We start from the raw sequence: 20,896 nt of genomic DNA, 5'->3' as shown, positions 1-20,896 counted from the left end.
ATCTGTTTGATTTTAACCCCGCCTGACACAACCTTTCAGCATAATGGGAGGTGCTTACCTTTGCAGGCTCCGACTCCCAGACTCTTGGGTTGGCTGTTCACAACCTTAAGTACTTTTAATGAGGTTTCCAAAATATCAAAAGAGAAAGGCAAACAAGAGTGAAAAGCTCGGGAAGACTTGTGAGTACAGAGGGCCAATCGGAAATATTGCTTTTTTAGCAGGCGTTCATTAAAGCTCCTATGAGGAGTTTCTGAGCTGGTTATTAAACAGACTGAAATGGATATTGAAGCCTCTACAGGAGCTGCAGAATCAAACAATATCATCTGGGACAAGACTTGATTATTTCTATAATGTTATTATCAATGCCTGAAACTGCTGCAGGAGGGTAGATGTCAGACAGTTAGCTGGAGAAACATTTTCATACCACCAAAAAAAGAGTCACTGCGAGCGAAACATTTGAATATTAGAGGACACCAGGACGATATTTGTTGTGAAAAAGCACAAATACAAAATTCAGCAAAGAGATAAGTGGGTAGCGCTGTGTCCACTGGGGCACCAGAACCGACTAATAACGTGAGTTCTTCTCAGTAGCTCTAAAGTGGAGGAAACAAGGAGACTCAACCTGAGTCACACCAGACACAAGTCAGCTGTCAGAGCGAGCCCGTCACACTGATTTTCAAACATTCTTCCCATCTGTAACAAAAACGTCGATGCCGGTGCTATTTCTGGACGGCTTTTAATGGATATCTGGGTGATCTGAGTGCTCTTACTTGATGTTGTCCAGGCAACCGGAGTCTGGTTTCAAGATGGCCGTGTGATGGAACATCTTGTAGAGAGCGATGCCCAGGAAGATCACGTTGAGCTGAGATTCAGAGAGAGAGAGAGAGAGAGAGAGAGAGAGAGAGAGAGAGAGAGGGGGATAAAGATTTCATGTTGCAGCCCCATTCATTTTAAATCAGAGCACTTTGTAGCACAAAGCTGGAACGCCACAGCCCCAGACTTGGTTTCCCACTTTGCCAAACAGAGCGCAAAATCCTGTGGAACCTCTGTGGCAGTACAGCAGACAAAACAGGGGTGGTGGGGGGGGCGGTGAGACAAGACAGCTGCATACTTGTATGAGCGAGCCTTTCCATCTGACTTAGTCACACTTGTCTCATCATATTCACACTTAGAGGCAACCACAGGGAATAACTGCCATCTCTGCTGCTGCTGCTGCTGCTGCACTCCTATTTCTTTACCAGTGTCTATATCTTGAAAAAAAAAACATACACTTGGCATCGCTTGAAATTTCCACTTGAAGAACTTTCAGTATTTCTCACATAGCGCTTGGAGCTATTGCACGAGCAAACAACAGAGGAAGGGTTTAATTTTATTCACACTGTGATGTGCCCTTTTTGTTGTAAAACGGGACACTTTTTTACTCACCCTCGCGCTCTGTGCAAGAGTTCCTCAAGTATTTTCAAAATACCCGTTTCTCTAAATACCAGATTTCTTCAAATAAAAAAAAATAAAAAAATCTGGCTGAGAATCAAACACAGAAATGTCGAGCAAATTCCACGAAGTTGAACTTCCGCGGCTGTGTTTGCCAAACACATTCAAATAAACCAGACAAAAAAAAAAAAATGTTTTGTATTATATTGTGTGAAAATAAAACAAACTATAATTTAGCACATTATGTTCCTTTTTTCTCTTTCAAACAAAAGACAAGAATTCAAATCTGGTCACAGCACGCTGGTCTTTACATAATGACTCCTCAACAAATAACAGTCATTAGAGCACTTTCACTTTCTGTGCTGCTGCTCACAGGTGACATTTAGCTAATCTGAGACAATTTGAAGAGTTAACCATGTATGATAGTAAATAGCCAGAGATAGAATCTGACTTTTTAAGCCATCTTTCTTACATAGATATCCTCATTTTTTTAAATCTAAGAAATACAGGGGTGAGCCAGGTGACGCAGAGAGAGATGCATTGTGGATGATCACACAAGGTAGAGCGACATAATGATAATAATTAACGTGTATGTTATGGCTGTCTTTTTTTTTTTAAATCCCTGTTCTGTTTGTTCCGTAACTCCCCTTCTATTGGCCTTCAGTTCTGCAGTAGACAACCAGGAGCACGTGGTCCTGGATCAGTTCTGAAAAACCTGAGTCGAGACATCTGAAAGTGGGAGCTAATGTCTCCGGCCTCTCACACGGGGGTTTTGTCGCTTGGAGGACCATTGCCTCCATACATGGGGCCCGCGCATTAACCGCTGCGCCACCAGCGCCCCATTGAGATGATTTATAAATGAAAATATTTCTATATTTTGTAGACCCTTATACCCTTCTTTTGTAGTGCAACATTTGTACACAACCACCCGTTTCATTAAGTAGACAGGAGGAAGTTGCTTTGTCTCCAGCCTTAGTTCCTCTACCAGAAAGAGCATTATGCAACTTAGAATGAAGTTAGTAAACACTGTGTGTCCTGCTAGACAAAATATTATCTTTCTTAAGGGTGTACATCTTGATTTACTGTTTCTGAGTATTTATTATGTGGCTGACTGATGACTTTGAAAAATCAGGGGCGCACATCATTTGTGCCAAAGCAATATTTATAGCTTGGCGTTAGCTTAAAGGCTAAGATAAACAGCACTCTGACAGCAGATTTAGAGCACTCAGATCAATAAATTAGCTCTTTAAAAAAAAAATTAGGGCTGTCCTAGTTGGGAATGAGTCAGAAAGTGTGTGTATGTGTATGTGTGTGAGTCCTGCTTCATGTTGCTTGGGTATCTGAGTTCCAGTGAGGAGAAGCGGTAAGAAAAAAAAAAAAAAAAAAAAGGTAGGGAAGTTGGAACGGGAACAAAATCAATCATAATCGCAGTGCGGATTACTCCAACACTGCATACTGAGCAGAGTTCACTCTCTTTCTCTCCGTTTCTCACTAACCCCTCTACTACAACCCCCCTCCCCCCTCCCCCCTAAAACTGTCTCAGCCTGTGACTGCAGCGCGGGGCGACAAACTGCAATATATTCTCTACACCCCTCATTCGTTTCTCTGGATGGCTCCGTGCCTGCGGTGGCATATATGCTCAACAGGGCGGGGAAAGGAGGGAGGATAGAGGCTGGAAAAAAAGAGGGAGGGGGGGGGATCTCGGCGGAGCATTTAAGCGCCGACCCGCAGGCTAAGTAGGGTTAATGAGGAAAGTCGAGGAGGGGGTTGGGGTTGGGGTGGGGGGGGTGTCATGCTTACCATAATTATCAAGGTTGCTGGTCCTATGAAACTCCAAATGAAGTAGGTGTCCAGGCGAAGCCAGCAACTGCAAAGAAAGAGAAAGAAAGAGTGAGGTGAGGGGGGGGGGAGAGAGAGAGAGATTTGAGGTGATGGCTTTATACTCCTCCTCAGAGGAGATACATCAAGAAGGAGGAAGACGTGACACAGAGGAATAGGCTCTTCAAAACATATACTGCCGTGAGGGGTTTAAAGAATGATAACCAACAGTGAGGATTTGGCGGGAAAAGGGGGCTTTTAGTGTCAGTGTCAGCAACAATAATAATGGACTCTCATGAGCAGAAGAGATTAAGAACAGTCAGAACTGTTTGCTGTATGCACATGTTGGATGGTCTGCCTGCTGTGTTCTCATTTACAAGACCAGGTGTGCTTCTTTCATATCTTCAAACCTACAGAAACTTAATTCTATGGGGGAAAGAGTGTTCAAGTTCGCTGCTCCCTTTGTTTGGAATTCATTACAAAAAGACCTGAAATTTAAGGAACTGGTGTCATTGGATGCTTCAAAGGTCATTTTAAATCACTTGGAGTGTCTGTCTGTAGATGTTCTTCTTGATGTATTTATATTCACGGTCGATTTTGTCACAGAATTTGCCGGTTTACACTTGTTATTTCATGCCTATTCATTTATTATAGTCATGTATCTTGTCTTGTGTTTGTTGAGAACTCACACACTGTAAACTGTTCAGCCACCTGTCTTGGCCACAGATAGAATAAAAAATGGACGCATCTCCCCTTTGGCTGCTGAATTATAGTGGTCGCCATACTGAAAATGCTGACTCCACTGAAAATGTGGTCAGTAAAAGACAAAGAGGTGGAGTTGAGGTGAACCTTTAAAAAAAAAACAATAACCCTAACTTTTTTTTTTATCAATTGAGAAGAGACCAAAATCATTTATCTGAACCATGTTTTAAAAATGTTTATTTTAATATGGGATGGGATCTATTGGCGATTTCTTAACTGTGAAGTCAGAGTCAAGGAGCCCTTGAGAAACTGCATTTGTTGGTTTTATTTTTCAACACTAGAAGTGGCCGCTTGGTCTTGGCCAGTACGCTCTATGAAAAGAGATATCTTAAGTTGCTTCTCCAGAAACAATAAAGGTTGAATTCATGAAAATGCAAAGAACAGGTCTTAACAAACATGGTGTAAAGTCTGAGAGTTTAAAGAGTAAGCAGACTTCAGTCACTTCTTATTCAATTTGTCTGGTTAAGGACTCAAATTACCATTACAGATGATCATTTATGGATGATTCAATTAGTCCACAATTGAACCCCAACTGTATCACTCCAAAGGAATCAGACTGACCTTGACCCCGACAGACACGGCCACACACAGATTCAACAAAGTGTCTCTCATGTTCATGTTAACTGTGATGGCACTGCAGCCCTCTTGTAATGAAGTCAATAATTGAATAACATGATATCATGACCCAACGTTTCATGTCAAAACATTACAGATGGTCGCTCCTTCTTCGCTCTGTGAAACTAAATGCAGATCACAAGCAGCAGGGTTGGTTGGCGGAAGGTGACAGAGCTCCTTTGAAATGGCAAAAGGAAGAAAAATAACTTGATTCATGACCTGTGGTTGAATTATTAATCTTTTAATCTCCCCTGCCGCAGTAGATAGACGCCTCCATTTTTGGCCACTGGAAAATTACAGTTCAAGCAGGCGCATTGTCATTCCGACTGACAGGGAGAGGAAAATGGAAGTGGCAGAGAATTAGCTGTAATTCAATAGCATTTTAAGGCAATTTGAAGTGTATGAGGCACTCAAGAGGAGCATAAAGCTTGTAAAGTGGAACGTGCAGACAAAATAAAAGTCTGAAAAACGAGGCACAAAGCTTTGAAATGTGCTTGTGTAAAGCCATTTCTTTTCATAAAGCCTTTCTTTTTCAATGTAGATAGAGAAACTAAGAAAATACAATAACCCATGGTATGATTAAAGCTTTTCTGGTCTCTTTGAGGAAAGACAAATGGGACATCTTCACTTTTTAAACATTCAATATCGAGCCAAAAAAATCTCAAGAACAATGGTCAAGTTTGTACATGTTTCACTTTTTGTCTTTGAAAAACACGATACAACATCGAACGAGACGTGATGGGACAAAAAAAAAAAAACTGACTGGTCCTTTGTTGTCACTGGGGCTTGATATGTCTCCCCCTCGCTGATATCGATGGATAAGAGGAGGCAACACAGAAGAAACACGTGTGCATAAAGAAGTGAAAGAGCGCACACAAAAGACGCACAACATGCGGAGAGACTGTGGCAGCTCATCAAAGCGTTCGCTCTGAACATCGCTGTTATAAAATATGCTGAAGGTTCTATTGTCTGTATTTTGCCTCTTCTTCTTCTTCTTCTTCTTCTTCTTCTTCAGATCATAGAAAGATTTAAAGACCTGGTGGGCGGTGGAAGCTGCCAGGCTTTCATTTCTTTCTCCCCTCTACCTCCCCTTCTCCACTCGTGTCACGGTTTTATTTGGCTTTTGGAGCTCTTGGAGTTGTTTTTTTTTTTTTAAATCTTCCCCTCGCGGTTTTCTACTTTGTGCACTCTTCCTTTAATAACCGAGCACTAAAAGCCGAAGTCAAAACACAAGGCTTGCTCGTGCCAACAGCTTGGGCTGAGCATTTTGGCATTTCGTGCCACCAATCTGCAGTGATCTGACACAGGCTGTCCTCCGAGCCAAGGCAGCTTAATCTGCAAAGACGTCTCTGCGACAGAGATAGTCATTTGGTTGGCGTGATAGCGAGCTGATGACCATCTGAGTGAGTGAAGCAACGTGAAATATTTAGGCCAGAGATATCACTCGCAGCTCTTTGATGCAGCCTGAAGGCCTGGCGCACATTTTGCCTTGAAATATGATCCGTAAGGCATTTGCATTTTGTAGACATAGATTTAAGATACTCTGTGACCTGGGGCTGTTATGGAGCAGTGTTTGATGAGCTCTTTTGTTTGGGTTATGTCAATCTTGCTTAACATGTTCCAGTTGTTGCTTTTAATGTAATGCACCAAGACATGAACAAGGAGAAGTGAAGGAAAGACGACACACACACAAAAAAAAAAAACACTTTCAAGAGACTCTCAAGGTCCCACAAACTTGTCATCAGAGGGTCATTTGATAGACACTGAAGGTGTCAATAGGCTAATTTTTGGTAGCTTTGATAGCTTAACTGCCAAATAAGTATAACTATGAAAGTATCATACAGTTTTAAATAAGACCAGTACTGTATGCTAGCCTTTTTCCAAAATAATACATACATTTACAGATACCTTCAATTTATGTAACTTTCTGATTTCTTAATCACAGTTTTTATCACAGTTTTATGCCTTTCAAGAATGATCTGAAATACTTGAACTAACAGTTGCTTAATTCTTCTAACTTCAAAGTATTTAGAATATCAAGCTAGGGAACAGAATACACGCTAGCTTCAGACAAAGGCTCTTATAAGTGGGAAAAAAACTCTTATATTATATAGTCAATGAAAATGTAAGAATAACCTAAATAGTCAAACCCACGGCAAGTAAGATATAGCTAACCCAGTCTGTAGAGTAAACCTGCGGTAAACATGCTAACAGTAACATAGCTAGCTTGGTCACTTCTGCTTGCTACATACGGTACCTTCTTGCCTTGCTGCTCTCCAAAAGGAACTTGACATCATAATGCAAGTCAACAGGCCAAGTTCAGCTGTTTTTATTTGCAAAATGTTCAACGGTTGACCTTTGGCAATACCCACCATCATTCACCATTATTAACCGATTGCATGACTATAACAGTAAATAGATTGATGAATATAAAAAGAGGCTATTGCTCTGTTTACAGGTGCTTTTAGGCCATTTGTGTTTCATTAGAGAAGTTCCACAGGAATACAGCCTTGTTTTGCTGACTAGTGGATGTAAAAAGAGTGTGTTGCTCGAGGGCACAATTAGAGGGATCACTTAAAAGTTGCTAAATAGAAATCTTGCTTTTTTTCGTTTTCCTGAGACCAAATATTTCCATTTCATCATCACCAGTGACTTTCCCCTGCCAGTTCTTTTTTTTTTCTCGCTACATTATCACACAACTTGTTAGACATTTCTTCTGAAATAAGACCACCTATGATAACGCCATAATGGTCCCCTAATCAATTTGCAGCAAGATTTTGCACCTTCCCGCACCTTCTGCTATTCACCAGGTGTCACACCTTGTCCCTTCCCTCATCACTCAATGGCTGCGTATAATTGTTCCACTGGTGGCAGCCTTTAATTATTCACATGATGCCACGGCTCAGGCGGTGGCACCTATCACCTCCATCCATCACCAAGAACTATGGCTCCACCAATTCACAAATGCACTGCTGTCTACCAGTAACACTGTGTGTGGGCCTTGGATGATAAACATCGTGGAAGCAAACTGCTGATGCTGGTCTTCATTATTTTCAGATGGCTTTGAGATTATCAGAGAGGAATGGAGGGCCATCCTCTTCTTGACATAGCACTGCTTTATGGACCACTTTGTGCTCAAAGTAGAGTGCTGGGAATTTTTTTTTTATCTAATGTAGCTTTTGGAGGAAATGTGAAAAGGGAGTCCATGTTGCATTGGTTTGTTAATCTCCTGTCTCGTTTTCCCTCTTTCACTCTCCATCCTCCTGTTCATACTCACTCTCCTTCCTTTAAATCTATCCCTCCAAGTGCTTGAATTTGTGCATCCTAAAACGCCGGAGACATCAGCCACTACAGCCAAACATTTATTCAGCAGTGCTCTCTCCTGAAGTTTGCATTTTTCACTGTCGGAACAATGTCAATTCAGCAGCGGGGAAGTGTTCGCAGCATGAGTAACCGTTCTGCTTCATTAAAAGTTGATGATGATGAGCAATAGCTATCGGAGCGTCATTTGCAAGATTGCTGAACACAAACAGTTGCCATGTTGTTAGAGGGCTTTCTGTTGCTGTAGATACATGCAGAATAGTGGGGGGTCTGCTTTTTTTTTAGCCACGTATCCCTACCAGACAAACGCTTTCACACAGATTCTACTTTTTTACCGAAAACCAATAAGTTGCTTTTTTGGTGACAAACATATTTGACTATGGGAATTGTAAAGATCAGGAACAATTACAGTAAATGGTAGATTGTTAATGCGTTTTGGTCATTTAAGCGGGTTGCACATAGTACTATAAGTAGGTCTTAAATAGCCCGAGTACCAACTCTTCCCTATATTTGTGCAGTGAAAAAAATCCCCTTTCGTTTGTTATGAAATGTACAATATAAAGGCAAGTAGGCAAGGCAAGGCAAACCTGCAGCTCTCCTTGCCAGGAAAATATCAACTGTGTGATTCACAGAATCAGTATGCTGTTAATAATTAAACCTGATGCAACATTTCAGGAGGCATAGTATAAGAAAAGTCAACCACTATGCTGACGACACAAAGTATATATTGCAGTCTCTCCTAAAGACTCGGGCTATTGGCTGCATTTTAAACTGCATCTTAGTCATACAGCTATGGATGGTGATGTAACTTAACAGCTTAACCAGAAAAGAAAAGAAATGGTTGTTTTGTTTTTTTTAGCACTAAGGGCAAGAGAGAGAAAAGCCCAATGTAATACTCCAAGCACTTGCATTACAGCAGCAATATGTAACTCTGACACGTAGCGTTTAAAATGAGTACTAGAGTCCAAATTCAAAACATTGGAGAGAGCCCGCCCCCTCTTCCCTAGAGCCAGCTCTGCATCGGTCTCAAAACCTCTCTCCATTCTTCAAAAGCATCTCCAATATTTATCCTAGTTTTTACCATGTTTCTGGTCATGGGACTTATTAGAAAAATGCAGAGGCTTTTTAGGTCGGGTAGAATCAGTTATTCCTCAACTATGGTTGAGGAGGACATACTGGCTGCTGTGCTGTTGATAGGAAAACCAGTTTGTCCATATAGCCTGTTCCTTTATGTCTGATGATATACAGATGTATGGTCACTACACAAGGTTACGTAAAGTTATGATTTCATTTACTAGATATTTTACATACTGGACTTTTAAACTGTGGAAACCAAGAAAGTTGTCCGTAATTCTAAACATAATATTTGAACGGCAAATTAGAGAGAGATAAGAACGAGAATAAAGCCATTTCTTCATCAGCTTGAAGTCATATCTCAAACCCTGATGTTACTCACACTCGGTCGGTGCCGTAACTCCTGTAGTCCACTGCAGCGGAAACGGCCACAATTAGCGCCGGAACTCCGTAGCCCACCATGTAGAAGTAGCGGCGACGCGAGTGCTCGCTCTCGAACACCTCCACCAGCATGATGTAGAGCTGCACGCCCTCCAGGAACATCCACGTGAACGCTGCCAGGAAGAAGAAGTGGAGCAGGGCTGCGAAGACGGCACAGGCAATCTGGGGGAGATTTACACGATATGTGCTTAAGAAACATTTTAATAAAATCACTTTGGGTGCATTTTTGGATTCCCGAGAGGATTTTAATGCAATGCTTGCGGCCACAGTGTGATAAGGGGACTGTGCCATCCAGGAGAAAGTATTTCTCTGACCTCTGCACGTACGTGTCTTCCCAACCATTAGCATTGCTTAGCTTTGTTTGGCTAGCGTGATTGGATGTTTGCCTGTACTGACTGGCAGAGGAACGCCGCAGCTACTGAGCCCATGTGGTCTTGTTTGCTGTAGCTGGCACGGATGAAAGAGAGATATGAAGAAGCCGAGTCAACAGTCCAAGAGCCATTTGGAGCTCATTGGTTTTTTAGAGTGCGGCCAGGTGCTCTCACATAGCGCGCAGTTAGAGATACAGCAGTCTGTCATTGGTGTGTGTTCAGGTGCCTTCTCACTTTCTTACAATAATAAGGCCAAGTACTTACACGGATTGATGTAATTATCGGCACAGTTGAACATAACTAGCGTATTCTGTCACTGAGATGGATTCAATTAAATAACTAAAAGGTTGAGTGGACATTAATTGCGGTACAGGAGAGTGATCTTAGAGTCTGGGCGGTGAATCACACACATAAAATGTTATGGAAGTGAAAAGGTGTCGGGCAAAGCATTATCTTTCACTTGGTGGGGAAGTAGTTTTGCGTATCGGGGATGACCTGTGAGTTTTGATTTGATAAGTTGTAGAAGTTGTCCAGATTTGATTGGTTAGTATGAGGCTTGTAGGTATGTAGGGGACTAAATGATAATAAAAGCAACGGCAATAAATAACTGTGATTATTCAAAATAGCTATTATAAAAGATTTAATCCAGTGACTGACCCCATTATAAGGTAATGCTTACTTTCTGGAGATGAGCAAGTTTAACTGCATATTCTGCCTCATTAGTAAGCGAAAAAAGGCATAATTTACAGAAGCTGCAGGTGGAATAAAGCCCTCCGCTGCTCTGTTCAAATGTAATGACTCTATATTTGTCTAAAGTGTGAGTGCTGAGCACACACACTTGAAGATGACCGTGCAGTGACAGTGCGCCTCCAATTGCTACAACAGCTGAGCTCTCGGAGGAAAATAATGCAATTCAAAGCACAGTTATTATACTAGAAGAAGGTGCAGTTTATTGAACAGCGTCATCCAGTTTAATCTCAAGTGTTGAGAAATTAGAAAACGGCACCAGGAGGTGAATTCATGTCAGTGAGTGTGTACTATGTCAGAGTGATCGAGATATGAGGATGTGACAGTGAGTTGGCAGGTGTGATTGAGCATGTGTGAGTAATTTCAAGCATGTCTTTGCTTCTGTGGAGCCAGGGGGGAGGGAAGAACCTTTGTTGACTGAAGACCATGCAATTCTTTTTTCCACAGTTTTTCGTCTCAGTGAGCGAGGCAGAATACAAAAAGAAAAAATCATGGCCACTGCAACTTGCTTGGAACTAGCACTCACAACACAACGGGATATTAAAGGTTATGTTTGCTTAAGAGCTTCAGATTCTTAAATTTAGAGAAAGGATGGTGAAGATTCTTTGGTGGAAATTTACAACAAAAACACTTCTAGCAGCCCCTAGGGACTACAAACAAAACAATTCAACACACTTTGAGATTCAAGGTTGTTGTGCAAGGTGTAGAAAATGGCATGTCTTCATTTTTAATTTAAAAACTACAACTACAACATGGTTATAAAGCTAAAAGTCAAATATTTTTGAAATAAATGTTGCTACCAGTGATACCACATTGTCAAAAACAATTCCATATTCCATTGGTGTTTCATTTTTAATTTCTTCCAACCCTTCATCTCTTGATAGTGGTATTAAAGAATGAAATTGATAATGGAAAATACACCAATGTTTCTTTTTTTTTTTTGTCAAAATTAGTAGACCCTCCATCAATCTTAAAACTTAACAATAAAAACTGTATTTTTATCTGAGCAAGCAATGCAGGTAGCCTAGCTTAGCATTAGGTGGAGAAACAACAATCCTTACTGTGTTATCAAGCTCAAAGTTCTGGGAAAATGGCCTCAAAACAATAACAATAATAATAATTAATAATCAATCATTTTTTTCAATTTGTTTTGCGTCGTTGGCACCTTCCAACAGATTATCAAAATATTACTTTAAACATATTCTGTTTAACTTCTTTTTCGTCATATAATTGTAATTAATGATGATTTTGTCCATGTATGGTAGTCGGGTCTATCGGTTTCTTACCGGCTGGTCACCTCGGTTGATCCCCACCAGGAACAGGGACTCAGCGATGAACAAACAGATGCAGAGGTTCTTGTGGATGGTGTTGCGATCACTCTGGAGGCCGCGGAAGAAGCAGAAGGTGAAGAGGCTGATGAGCAGGCAGACCAGCGACAGGAGGATGCCGACCCACGTGATGACATCCAGAAGCATGTCGTGGATGGGGTCTGTGTTCTGTAAGGGAGGCGAGGAGAGAAACGGGTTGGCATACACAAGTCGTAGACATGATGTGAGAATTATTTCTAATTTTTGAAACACAACACCTTATTTTTTAACTTTTTGAAAAGATAAAAACGACTGAAAAGGGATTGTTAGTGAAAGGGAATAACTAATCATAAGCCAATCAATGGTAACGCATGAATGACAAAAGTCAGTACAATTCACCGTTCTATTCTAGCACCAACCCTGAAGCTGTTATTTTCAGTATAATTTGATTTTTGTTTCATTTTGGGGGGTAAAGAGCAGTCATTCAGCGCTCCAACAAACCACAACAGAGCGGGCCACAGGTGGCGGATATGAATCATGAATTAGTCAGTGGGAATCAATCTAAAATGCCCCCCTATTGTTTCATTTTGTTCGGGGCAACAAAGTGAAACAAAGTGAGCAGTCCACAGGGCCACAGGTGTCTAAGACCGGCGCAACAGGAATGCAATCAAACCACAACATGGTCAATAACTTTCACTGTTGATTTTTAGACAATTTTCTCTTTTCAAATAGTAATTTGCCACCAAAGCCAGTTTTGGACACTAAAAGTCTTTCCGCTGACAATAAATCCGTGGCTTTACTGGAGAGATAAGGATCAACAGTGAGTCCAGAGCAGCCATGAAAGAGAATTTACATCGCTCCATAAAAGCTGCATGCACATAGGGATGCTGTGCAGAAGCGGGAGAAAGGCAGCACAGGCTAAAACAGCAGCATCTGCAGAATGACTGACTTCTGTGGCCTTAAACACATTAAAACAAACACATCAGATGCATTATCCTTCCAAGAAGCTGCCAAAGATTAAAGTCTGGGCCCCTCTAGAATAGGAGCTTCATTAGGAATGTGTCATAAGCGACATCCTGTCAGTAAATTCACTTTGAAACTTAAAAGGTGCCATGACTTTCTTGCTTGATCAGCAAACTTCTTGCAATCTATGGTTCCTACGTGGAGTTCTTCATGGAAAAGGCACAGGTGAAGCTCAACCAAGGTGATAAAATACAGATCAACATTTTATTTAAAAATAGTTAGCATATAAAGTGGGCATGACTAAGCATGTATTAAAACGGTTGGCATGGAAAAAAAAAAGAGGACGAATCAGAAAGCTGAAAGTAGTACTCCCAAATAGTTATCAGATGTTATCAGAAATTGCCAAAACGTTTGAATTTTTGACTTTACGATCAAAAAGTAATAGATAAATGATAGATATAGTTGAAATTCAAAGATGATCTTTTTTTTTTTTTAGCTTAAACTAGTTGATAAATGGTAGAAGTGGTTAAATATGATGGACACGTGTTGAAATATTGAAGTGAAACATGTGGATGAAAGTTCAAGTGGTTCAAGGCAACAGACACATTTCTAAACATTCAATTTCAGCTGCTCAAGGTGGCAGTTGAACAAATGTAAACACTTCAAGTTCAATCGAATTAAAAAAAAAAAAAAAAAAACATTTTATTTTTTGTACTTTTATACGATTAAAAGTTCAGTAAAGTCTGATTCATGATCAATCGTCATGGGGTCTGTAGGGTTTGGAGTGTTATCTGTATTTACCATACTTGACTGTGGAGTTTCAACTGACATCAAGGTATGACTACATTTCTCTAAAAGATTTAAAATCGTTCAACAACAAGCAGATACCTAGATCATCTTTACAGTTCACATCTAGTATAATGAACAGCACTGTCGAATGACAATTCATCATGCTTCCAGTGGGGGAGCCGAGACTTGCCAAGAGAGATGCCAAAACATGAATCAGGCCACCAGTATGTGGCTTTAACATGTAAAAATAAATAAATTATAATAAAAAAAAAACAATTGGACAGGAATCAGAGTGTGACATCTTGATTAATTAATTAAACATAATCACTGCATCCAAACACTTTGGTCAGCTTTTGAGGCTTCCTAATTTCCCAAAGGGACAGTTTTCTTTTTCAGCCTGCTGGGCATTGATTTAAAAAAATGGAGGGGGAAAATTACAAGTGGATGGGAAGTGGCGGAGGGAGGTTCAGATAAATATGCCAACCTCTTCAGAAATGACAAGTTATCTCTACTGGGACTTCAGGATTTGCCTGGGTATAACTTTGAGTTTTAAAGTGATGCATTATTTTAAACACAGAACAACTTAAAGACTCTCAAAGGCAGACAGTTAATTAGCTTTTGACAGGCTGAAAAAAAAAAAAAAAAAAAACTCGACACAAGTGCAACAGCAACTCCCTTTAACTTTGTTTACATCAAGCACTGACACTGTATATTAACCTCTAGACTTTGGTTGTTTGATGTTCGATTCAAAGACTGTGCCCTCCAGCAAATAATGCATGACCCGGAGCTACAGAGTCAGAGACACTCAAGAAAAAAATATTTGCTTATGTTGAGAAATATGGCTGCAAAAGCACACTATAAGTCTAATATGAATCTCAAACAGGCACCTCTTTAAATCATACTTCGCCCACAGTCAGCAGTATTTTTTTTCGCGGCGGCATGGAAAGAGATAGACCACATCAACATCTATGGGTATTTTTTTTTCCTTCTTTCTTTCTTCTTTATCTTTCATCCCCTCCAGTCAAAGTGAGGAAACTTGGGGGGTGGGGGGGTGGGGGGGGGGTGAAGTATTGCACAAAAGCCTTGTTTAGTGGCAGCACTGCTAACACTAGCAGAGAGGGGGAACAGATGCTGATCATTAAGGGGCTCTGGTACAATAACAGCCGCAGTGCTCCTTGAGTCTGGGGAGAGCGCCGCGTTTGATTTTCCTGCCTGATGAGCCGTTGTGTATACGTCGGAGGGTTGGCAAGATGTTATATAGAGCAGACGTCTGTGTGTGTGTGTGTGTGTGTGTGTGTGTGTGTGGAAGTAAGCATCAGTACTTTAGAGGGTTGCCTACACAGTGGATGGCAGCAGATGTTGATGTTTGTGCTTGGATGTGACATAGAAGTCTGTTTTCTGTGTTCCATAGGCATAGATGCGGTGGGTGGTACATTTTGAAAGTACCCTGAGGTCTCCTGGGCGAGCGAGCTGTGCAGTGGCTGCAGGCTCTATCCATCACAATCTCACCTTCAATTGGAGAACAGCCGGGTCAGAGAGAAAGAGAAGGCCACAGAGGAAGAGAGAGAGAAAAGGAGACAAAGCTGTGGAAACAGTAAAAGAAAGCCATGGAGTGTATCTACACCTGGGTGATGGATTTACTGCAGAATGATTTCTTTGTTCTGTGAGGTGGATGATGGCTGAGACATCGCCAGGAACAATGTCTCTCCTGGAGAGTTTCCTTTGTAGCGACGGGCTCTGCCCAGGCAGGATGGCAAATGATGTGATCTGCAGAGCCTCCACACCTAACCTCACACCGACAAGCCTCCAAGATGGGAATCAGTATCGAGGTCTCTAAAGTGGGCAGACCTAATTTGCTCTGAAATTCACTGGCTGTGTCACAGGGGGCGGCCGAGTCACACAGCATCCGTGTTACTTAGCGGGGCGAGGCGCGTTTGTGCACATTCCATTTGTCTTCCAATCTTTCTCTGCTACATTTTTCTTTTATTTCTTAAACACACATATTTTTCATTCCAGACGGATGCCTGAGGAGATTGGCTCCGGCCCTGATCTGCTCACACAAAGCACAGAATAAGATTTCCGGGCATTCGAGCGTTCTGACAAGGAGGAGCAGACGAGGCAGCGAGGCCTCTTTTGCAACACATACTGGTCATTTTGGCCGAGCCATCTGAACCCGACATACGCACTGAATTACCATAACAACCAAAGCTGAAATCTCCTGAACTAGTCCAATGAAATGCGTAAGAGGTTGAAGTGCCGAAGAGAACAGAGCGGCAATCCTTTATACCTCAAAGAACCGCTCTGAGGCCATGAAGCCAATCCAATTAAAATGCATAAATCTCCCTATATGCCTCCAGAGCTAGGCTTTGACTCATGAAATACAGTCAGGCAGGGCAGACAGTTGTGCTAAGGGGTAGTGGCCCCACTGCAGGGAGTCACGTGACAAGTTCACCTCCGGTATGACCGAGGATTTATGATCTGCACCGGGATGAGGAACAGTTGCAGAGAGAGGGCGCATGAATCAGGGGTTCCTGGCAAAATTGTCACATTTAAAAAAAAAAAAAAAAAAAAAAAGGAGTGGGAGAGAGATTCCAGCAAACGTAGCGCGAGTTGACATTCAGCACATGCACAGAATGTCCCACCGTGTTCAAAGCTACAATAACAATGATATAACGCCCCAAGCAGGACTTCAGGACGCTATCTTGCTTTATGCTGTCTCCATCTTTTCCATTAATACCTGCCCCCAAAATAAATCGATTTATTTTGAACTGTCTCCTTTTGCACTGCACCATGTGTATGTGCAACATCACACAACAAATAACCTTGAATGTCCTTTCCCGTCATAGTTACAAGCCGATGACGCCAGTTTGGGGATGTTCTATAAGGACATAGATGAATGGTACCCAAATACCACCCTCTCCATCATCCAGTGGGATGCGCCATTGATTTATATTTACTGGTCTGTCGGGACTAGTGCCACTTACCAGTATCTCAACGCCTCCCTGGGGCCAACCTAAGCACACCCATCGTCTAAGTAAAGAATGGCTTGAAGGTAAAACCAGAGCAGGTCTGTATATCTTGCACTGGGGCTTGTACTTTAGCCCATATTTTAAAATACATATATTTTTATTCAAATGCCCTCAAGCCGTCTTCACCAATGGTGGACTTAAATCCAAAGCGAAGAGTCCAATTAGGAGCCCCAAGAGCTAGTGTGAGCATGGGCAGAAAGGGAATTGAACAATATGATTCAAAGGAGACAAGGATGAAATAGCAGCTTTCCATGGTGTGTCTTTGTGACGGTCAATGAGCTTCTTCTTCTGAGGCAAGACCAAGTGACCCAGAAGGGGTTTATGCAATTGCAGAGGCTTATCAGTTCATCAAAACAGGCCGACATCAACACTGCCATGGTGTCAGGGCGGCATATTGAGGTCAAATAATTCACTATGAAATGCTCATGCTGTGACCAAGTCAAAACCACCAACTGAAAGGCTGTATCATGTCTTACTATATCAAGTGAAGCGGAGTGAATTTATTTGAAGTACTTTTCTGAACATCTTCCTCTGCAGTAAAATGACTCAAGGCCCCGTAAGAGGACATCTCAGGGTTGGAATCATCTGTGTTCTTTGCAAAGTCACATGAAAGCACACCCACACTCACATCACTGGCTCAAACAAGACAAAAACAAATTCCAGTGTGCAATCGTTCTGAAAAAAAAAAAAAAAAAAAAAGATACAAAAGAGTCATATAATCTCTCGCATGCAGCTGCCATCTGTGAGTACAGTTTTAATTTGTTTATGCGGCCCACAGCGCTTCTCAGCTTGGATTGAAGGATCAATCAAAGGCATCAGCTCTCCGGCTAGATAGCTCAAAATTAGCAAACAAAGAGCTCAAGTGGCAACGACGGCAGCGGTGGTGGCACTCGATGCCCTTGTGATCGCCTAAGTGGCGGTTACCTGATCCTCTTTATCTGACAGATACTCCTGAAAAATAGGAGGCTTGGTTGAATTTTTGCTAGACTGCAAGTTGAAAAAGATATCACATTGGGTTCTTGGGTTCAGAATATTGCATTAGAGAGAAGCAAGGCTCTAAACATATTTATAAGCATGCAATTTTTCAACCGAGATCCAGCCTTATATTTGAATTAGTAACTATTATAATACAGTGGTGTTTGCAGAGGATGACCTGGTGGCATCACCTCTGCCTGAAATTTGTTGGGTGCCTCTTATAAGGCATACAACCCGCCACAGTTTAGGATACTGAGGTGTATGCCTGGTCACATGTGGGACTGAAATTCATACTGCCTATTGGGCTGTGGTTTGAGAGGCTTGTAGCATTTGTCAAAATATCATAGTTCCTTTTGTTGGTGGGGCGCTGGTGGCGCATTGGTTAGTGCGCGCACCCCATGTATGAAGGCTGTAGTCCTCCAAGCGGGCGGGGCCCGGGTTCGAGTCCGACCTGTGGCTCCTTCCCCGCATGTCATTCCACACTCTCTCTCTCTCCCTGATTTCTGACTCCATCCACTGTCACATCTCTACAACAAAGGCACAAAACGCCCAAAAATAAATCTTTTGTTGGAACCTTTTAAGACTTTTGAAGATACATACTATTCTGAAGTGTGTGTGCTTACTATACTGTACACCCCCCTGCATATATAAATGCCACAGTTAGGCCAACCTCGTCCAAAACAGTCTTGAAACACCACCTGTTGTAACTAACTGATTGACTTAACGTAATGTAAATCCCACTGAGAATCAACGTCAGGTTTCACTGTAATTAAAGATACTTATTGTTCAAAGCATATAAGTGCACATTTGTTAGTTTGGTTGGAAATACTTGGTCTAAAAGTAGTGGGGATTTACTCAGTAATACCTCTTAAGAGCTTTTGTAGGCTGCTTTTGTAGTGCGTGACTGATATGATTTGTGATTATTTTTGGGGGCTTTTATGCCTTTATTTAGAGACAGGACAGTGAATAGAGGGGAGAGTTTGGGAATGACATGCAGCAAAGGAGCCACAGGTCGGATTGGAACCTGGGCTGCCTGCTTGGAGGCATGAGCCTCCAGACATGAGGCGCACACACTGACCACTAACACCGCCTTATTAATAAACAGCTTAATAGTAAATGTTTCCCAACAACAATGTCTCCAAATCCAACTTTTCCAAAGAGACTCATTTTTCTGTTTTTATACCATACGAAAGCTGAAAATGCAATGCATGCTGTAGAAATGCAAGCACCCACAACCCTACAGCAACTTTAAATTGCCGTTAAGGACAAAATGACAGCGCTCAAAACGTCACACGAACAAGCAGAAACATTTTGCCCCCTCTAATTTGCGTGAAGTATGTGGCACTTTGAATGCAGTCATAACTCCACGATCAAAACATAATACCACAGGCAGACAGCTTATTAAGCTGAACATAAAGATCTCTGAATCTCACACTGTCATTATTACCAACTAACATTCGATCCAGCGGCTGAGACAAAAATACAACGAGATGAAAGATTATGGTGGTGGTGTAGCAAGCCTCGGTTCTCCAATGTAAAATTGTAATTACAGCATCCTCATCTTCTTTTTTCCTACACTCTGAGATGCCACAGAGAAATAAACAAGGTTAGAATATAATCTGTTGCTCTGAGGGTAATGAGTAATAACAATGCAGAGATCAGCAGTGGCATGTTCTGTTGCCATGGATACAAAAACAGATATTCTCCTCAATTTTATGACATTTTCTTTTCTCTGTCTCTCTCCCATGCACCCTCTTTGCCTCTGTTCACTGTGTTCTCGCACACAACACGATGACAGTTTGTCAAATAAAAAGCCTTCGTATCTCCCATTTAGTGGCACCTTCCAACAAACTGCCTTTTATAACATCCAAGTGGAAAAGATAAAGAAATAGGAAAGAAAAAAAATCACTCAGCAACGGGGTGTAACTACTGTCCACTTTCCTCGAGTGAATGCAGGCATTCCAAAATGTTAGGGATTGACTTGACTGAAAGCCCCCCTTTTACTTCATCCTTTTCCCCCCTTTTTCTTCTTTCCTTCTTTGCTTTCATCGCGTCAAGGCTTCCATTCTTTGCGACTCCCTCTCTATTCCAGACTCGGCTGCAGCCCTGCAGAGAGCTTAGTGGGTCCAAAAGTCATGCTGCTCGGTGACAAACAGCAGCTCTCTCTAGCTGGAGGTAAACCACACTTTGTGAGCCATCTTCTCCAATTGCAATGTTGTGTGGGACAACAAAAACTGTGAATTTTAGATTTAGCTTTACATTTTTTGTGCATTGTGTCTTTGTGTTCAAAAAAAAAAAAAAGAGAGTTTGATGAAGGAATAAAATGAAGGTGAAGAAAGGTCAACCGGTTTCATGGGCGAAGGCCAACTGTGACAGTGTTCAGAGATTTTTTTTTGAATAGACATTCTGCAGAGACAGATTCCCGACCAGATACAAAGAACTACTCCCCTCTGTCAGCAGCTACTTCCTTAAAGTTCAAGTGACAGAAATAATTAAACCGTCCGTCAGGCACAGCTTCTTCCCTGACCGCCAATTCAAGTACCTTTTCACCCTCCAATTCCGTAGATTTTTTTTCATTTCCAACAGCCTTGTCACCTTCCCTCTTTTTTTTTTTTCAGCTTTGTAAGAGCTGCCATCAATAATCATTCCACACAAATCAAATGGCAAAATTATAATTTACTTGTTTTTTTTTTTTGGTCCAAAACAACTTCCATTAGCACCTCCCAATTAAGTGCTCTCCAGCACTCCACATCACACTTAAGTACTCATTTCACTTTGCTCAGTGGCTACCCTGCAGGCAAACAAACTAATGGTGCACTGAGAGAATGCTGCAGGACAGGGATACAATCAAAATGTTTTCCTTTTCTCATTTCTACACTAACATTAATAAATAAGCGTATCCATGCATGAACAAAAAGAAGCAAATGGAAACGGCAGGGAGTAAGAACAAATCTTGATATAAGGCTTTGGGTTGAACCGGATGAATCCAAATATGTGAAACTGAAACACTTCTATAGTTTTAGACTATAAAAAGTATTTCACTAGATAAGCTTAGGATAAAAGTTGCAATTTATACATTTTCAGTTTGTTGGAAAAACAAACAAAGAGAATATATGGTGTAAATAACTACATTTAAGAGTTGCTGGTACAGTAGGGGTAAGTTAAGAGCCAGGCTAGCAGTTTCCCTGCTTCTCGTCTTTGTAGTTAGCTTGGCTAGCCTAAAGCTAGCAAGCTGAGCTAGCTTTAAAGTAAG

At 41.5% G+C, this 20,896-nt stretch overlaps 1 protein-coding gene across 1 annotated transcript in view; it reads right to left on the bottom strand.

The window, feature by feature from the left end:
* LOC110003601 (adhesion G protein-coupled receptor L3) overlaps nucleotides 1–20,896 on the bottom strand; it is a 219,866-nt gene that overhangs the window by 20,785 nt on the left and 178,185 nt on the right. Inside the window, exons 16-19 of the mRNA XM_065950385.1 lie at nucleotides 11,867–12,076; nucleotides 9,404–9,624; nucleotides 3,232–3,298; nucleotides 771–862 (exon numbers count right to left, since the gene is read on the bottom strand). Of these exons, the coding sequence (XP_065806457.1) occupies nucleotides 771–862; nucleotides 3,232–3,298; nucleotides 9,404–9,624; nucleotides 11,867–12,076 (590 nt within the window). The remainder of the gene's footprint in view (nucleotides 1–770; nucleotides 863–3,231; nucleotides 3,299–9,403; nucleotides 9,625–11,866; nucleotides 12,077–20,896) is intronic.

This window comes from Labrus bergylta, chromosome 22 (genome assembly GCF_963930695.1).
Source record: "Labrus bergylta chromosome 22, fLabBer1.1, whole genome shotgun sequence".
In the NCBI taxonomy this organism is placed as follows: domain Eukaryota; kingdom Metazoa; phylum Chordata; class Actinopteri; order Labriformes; family Labridae; genus Labrus; species Labrus bergylta.
This window is presented reverse-complemented; position numbering and strand designations above follow the sequence as displayed.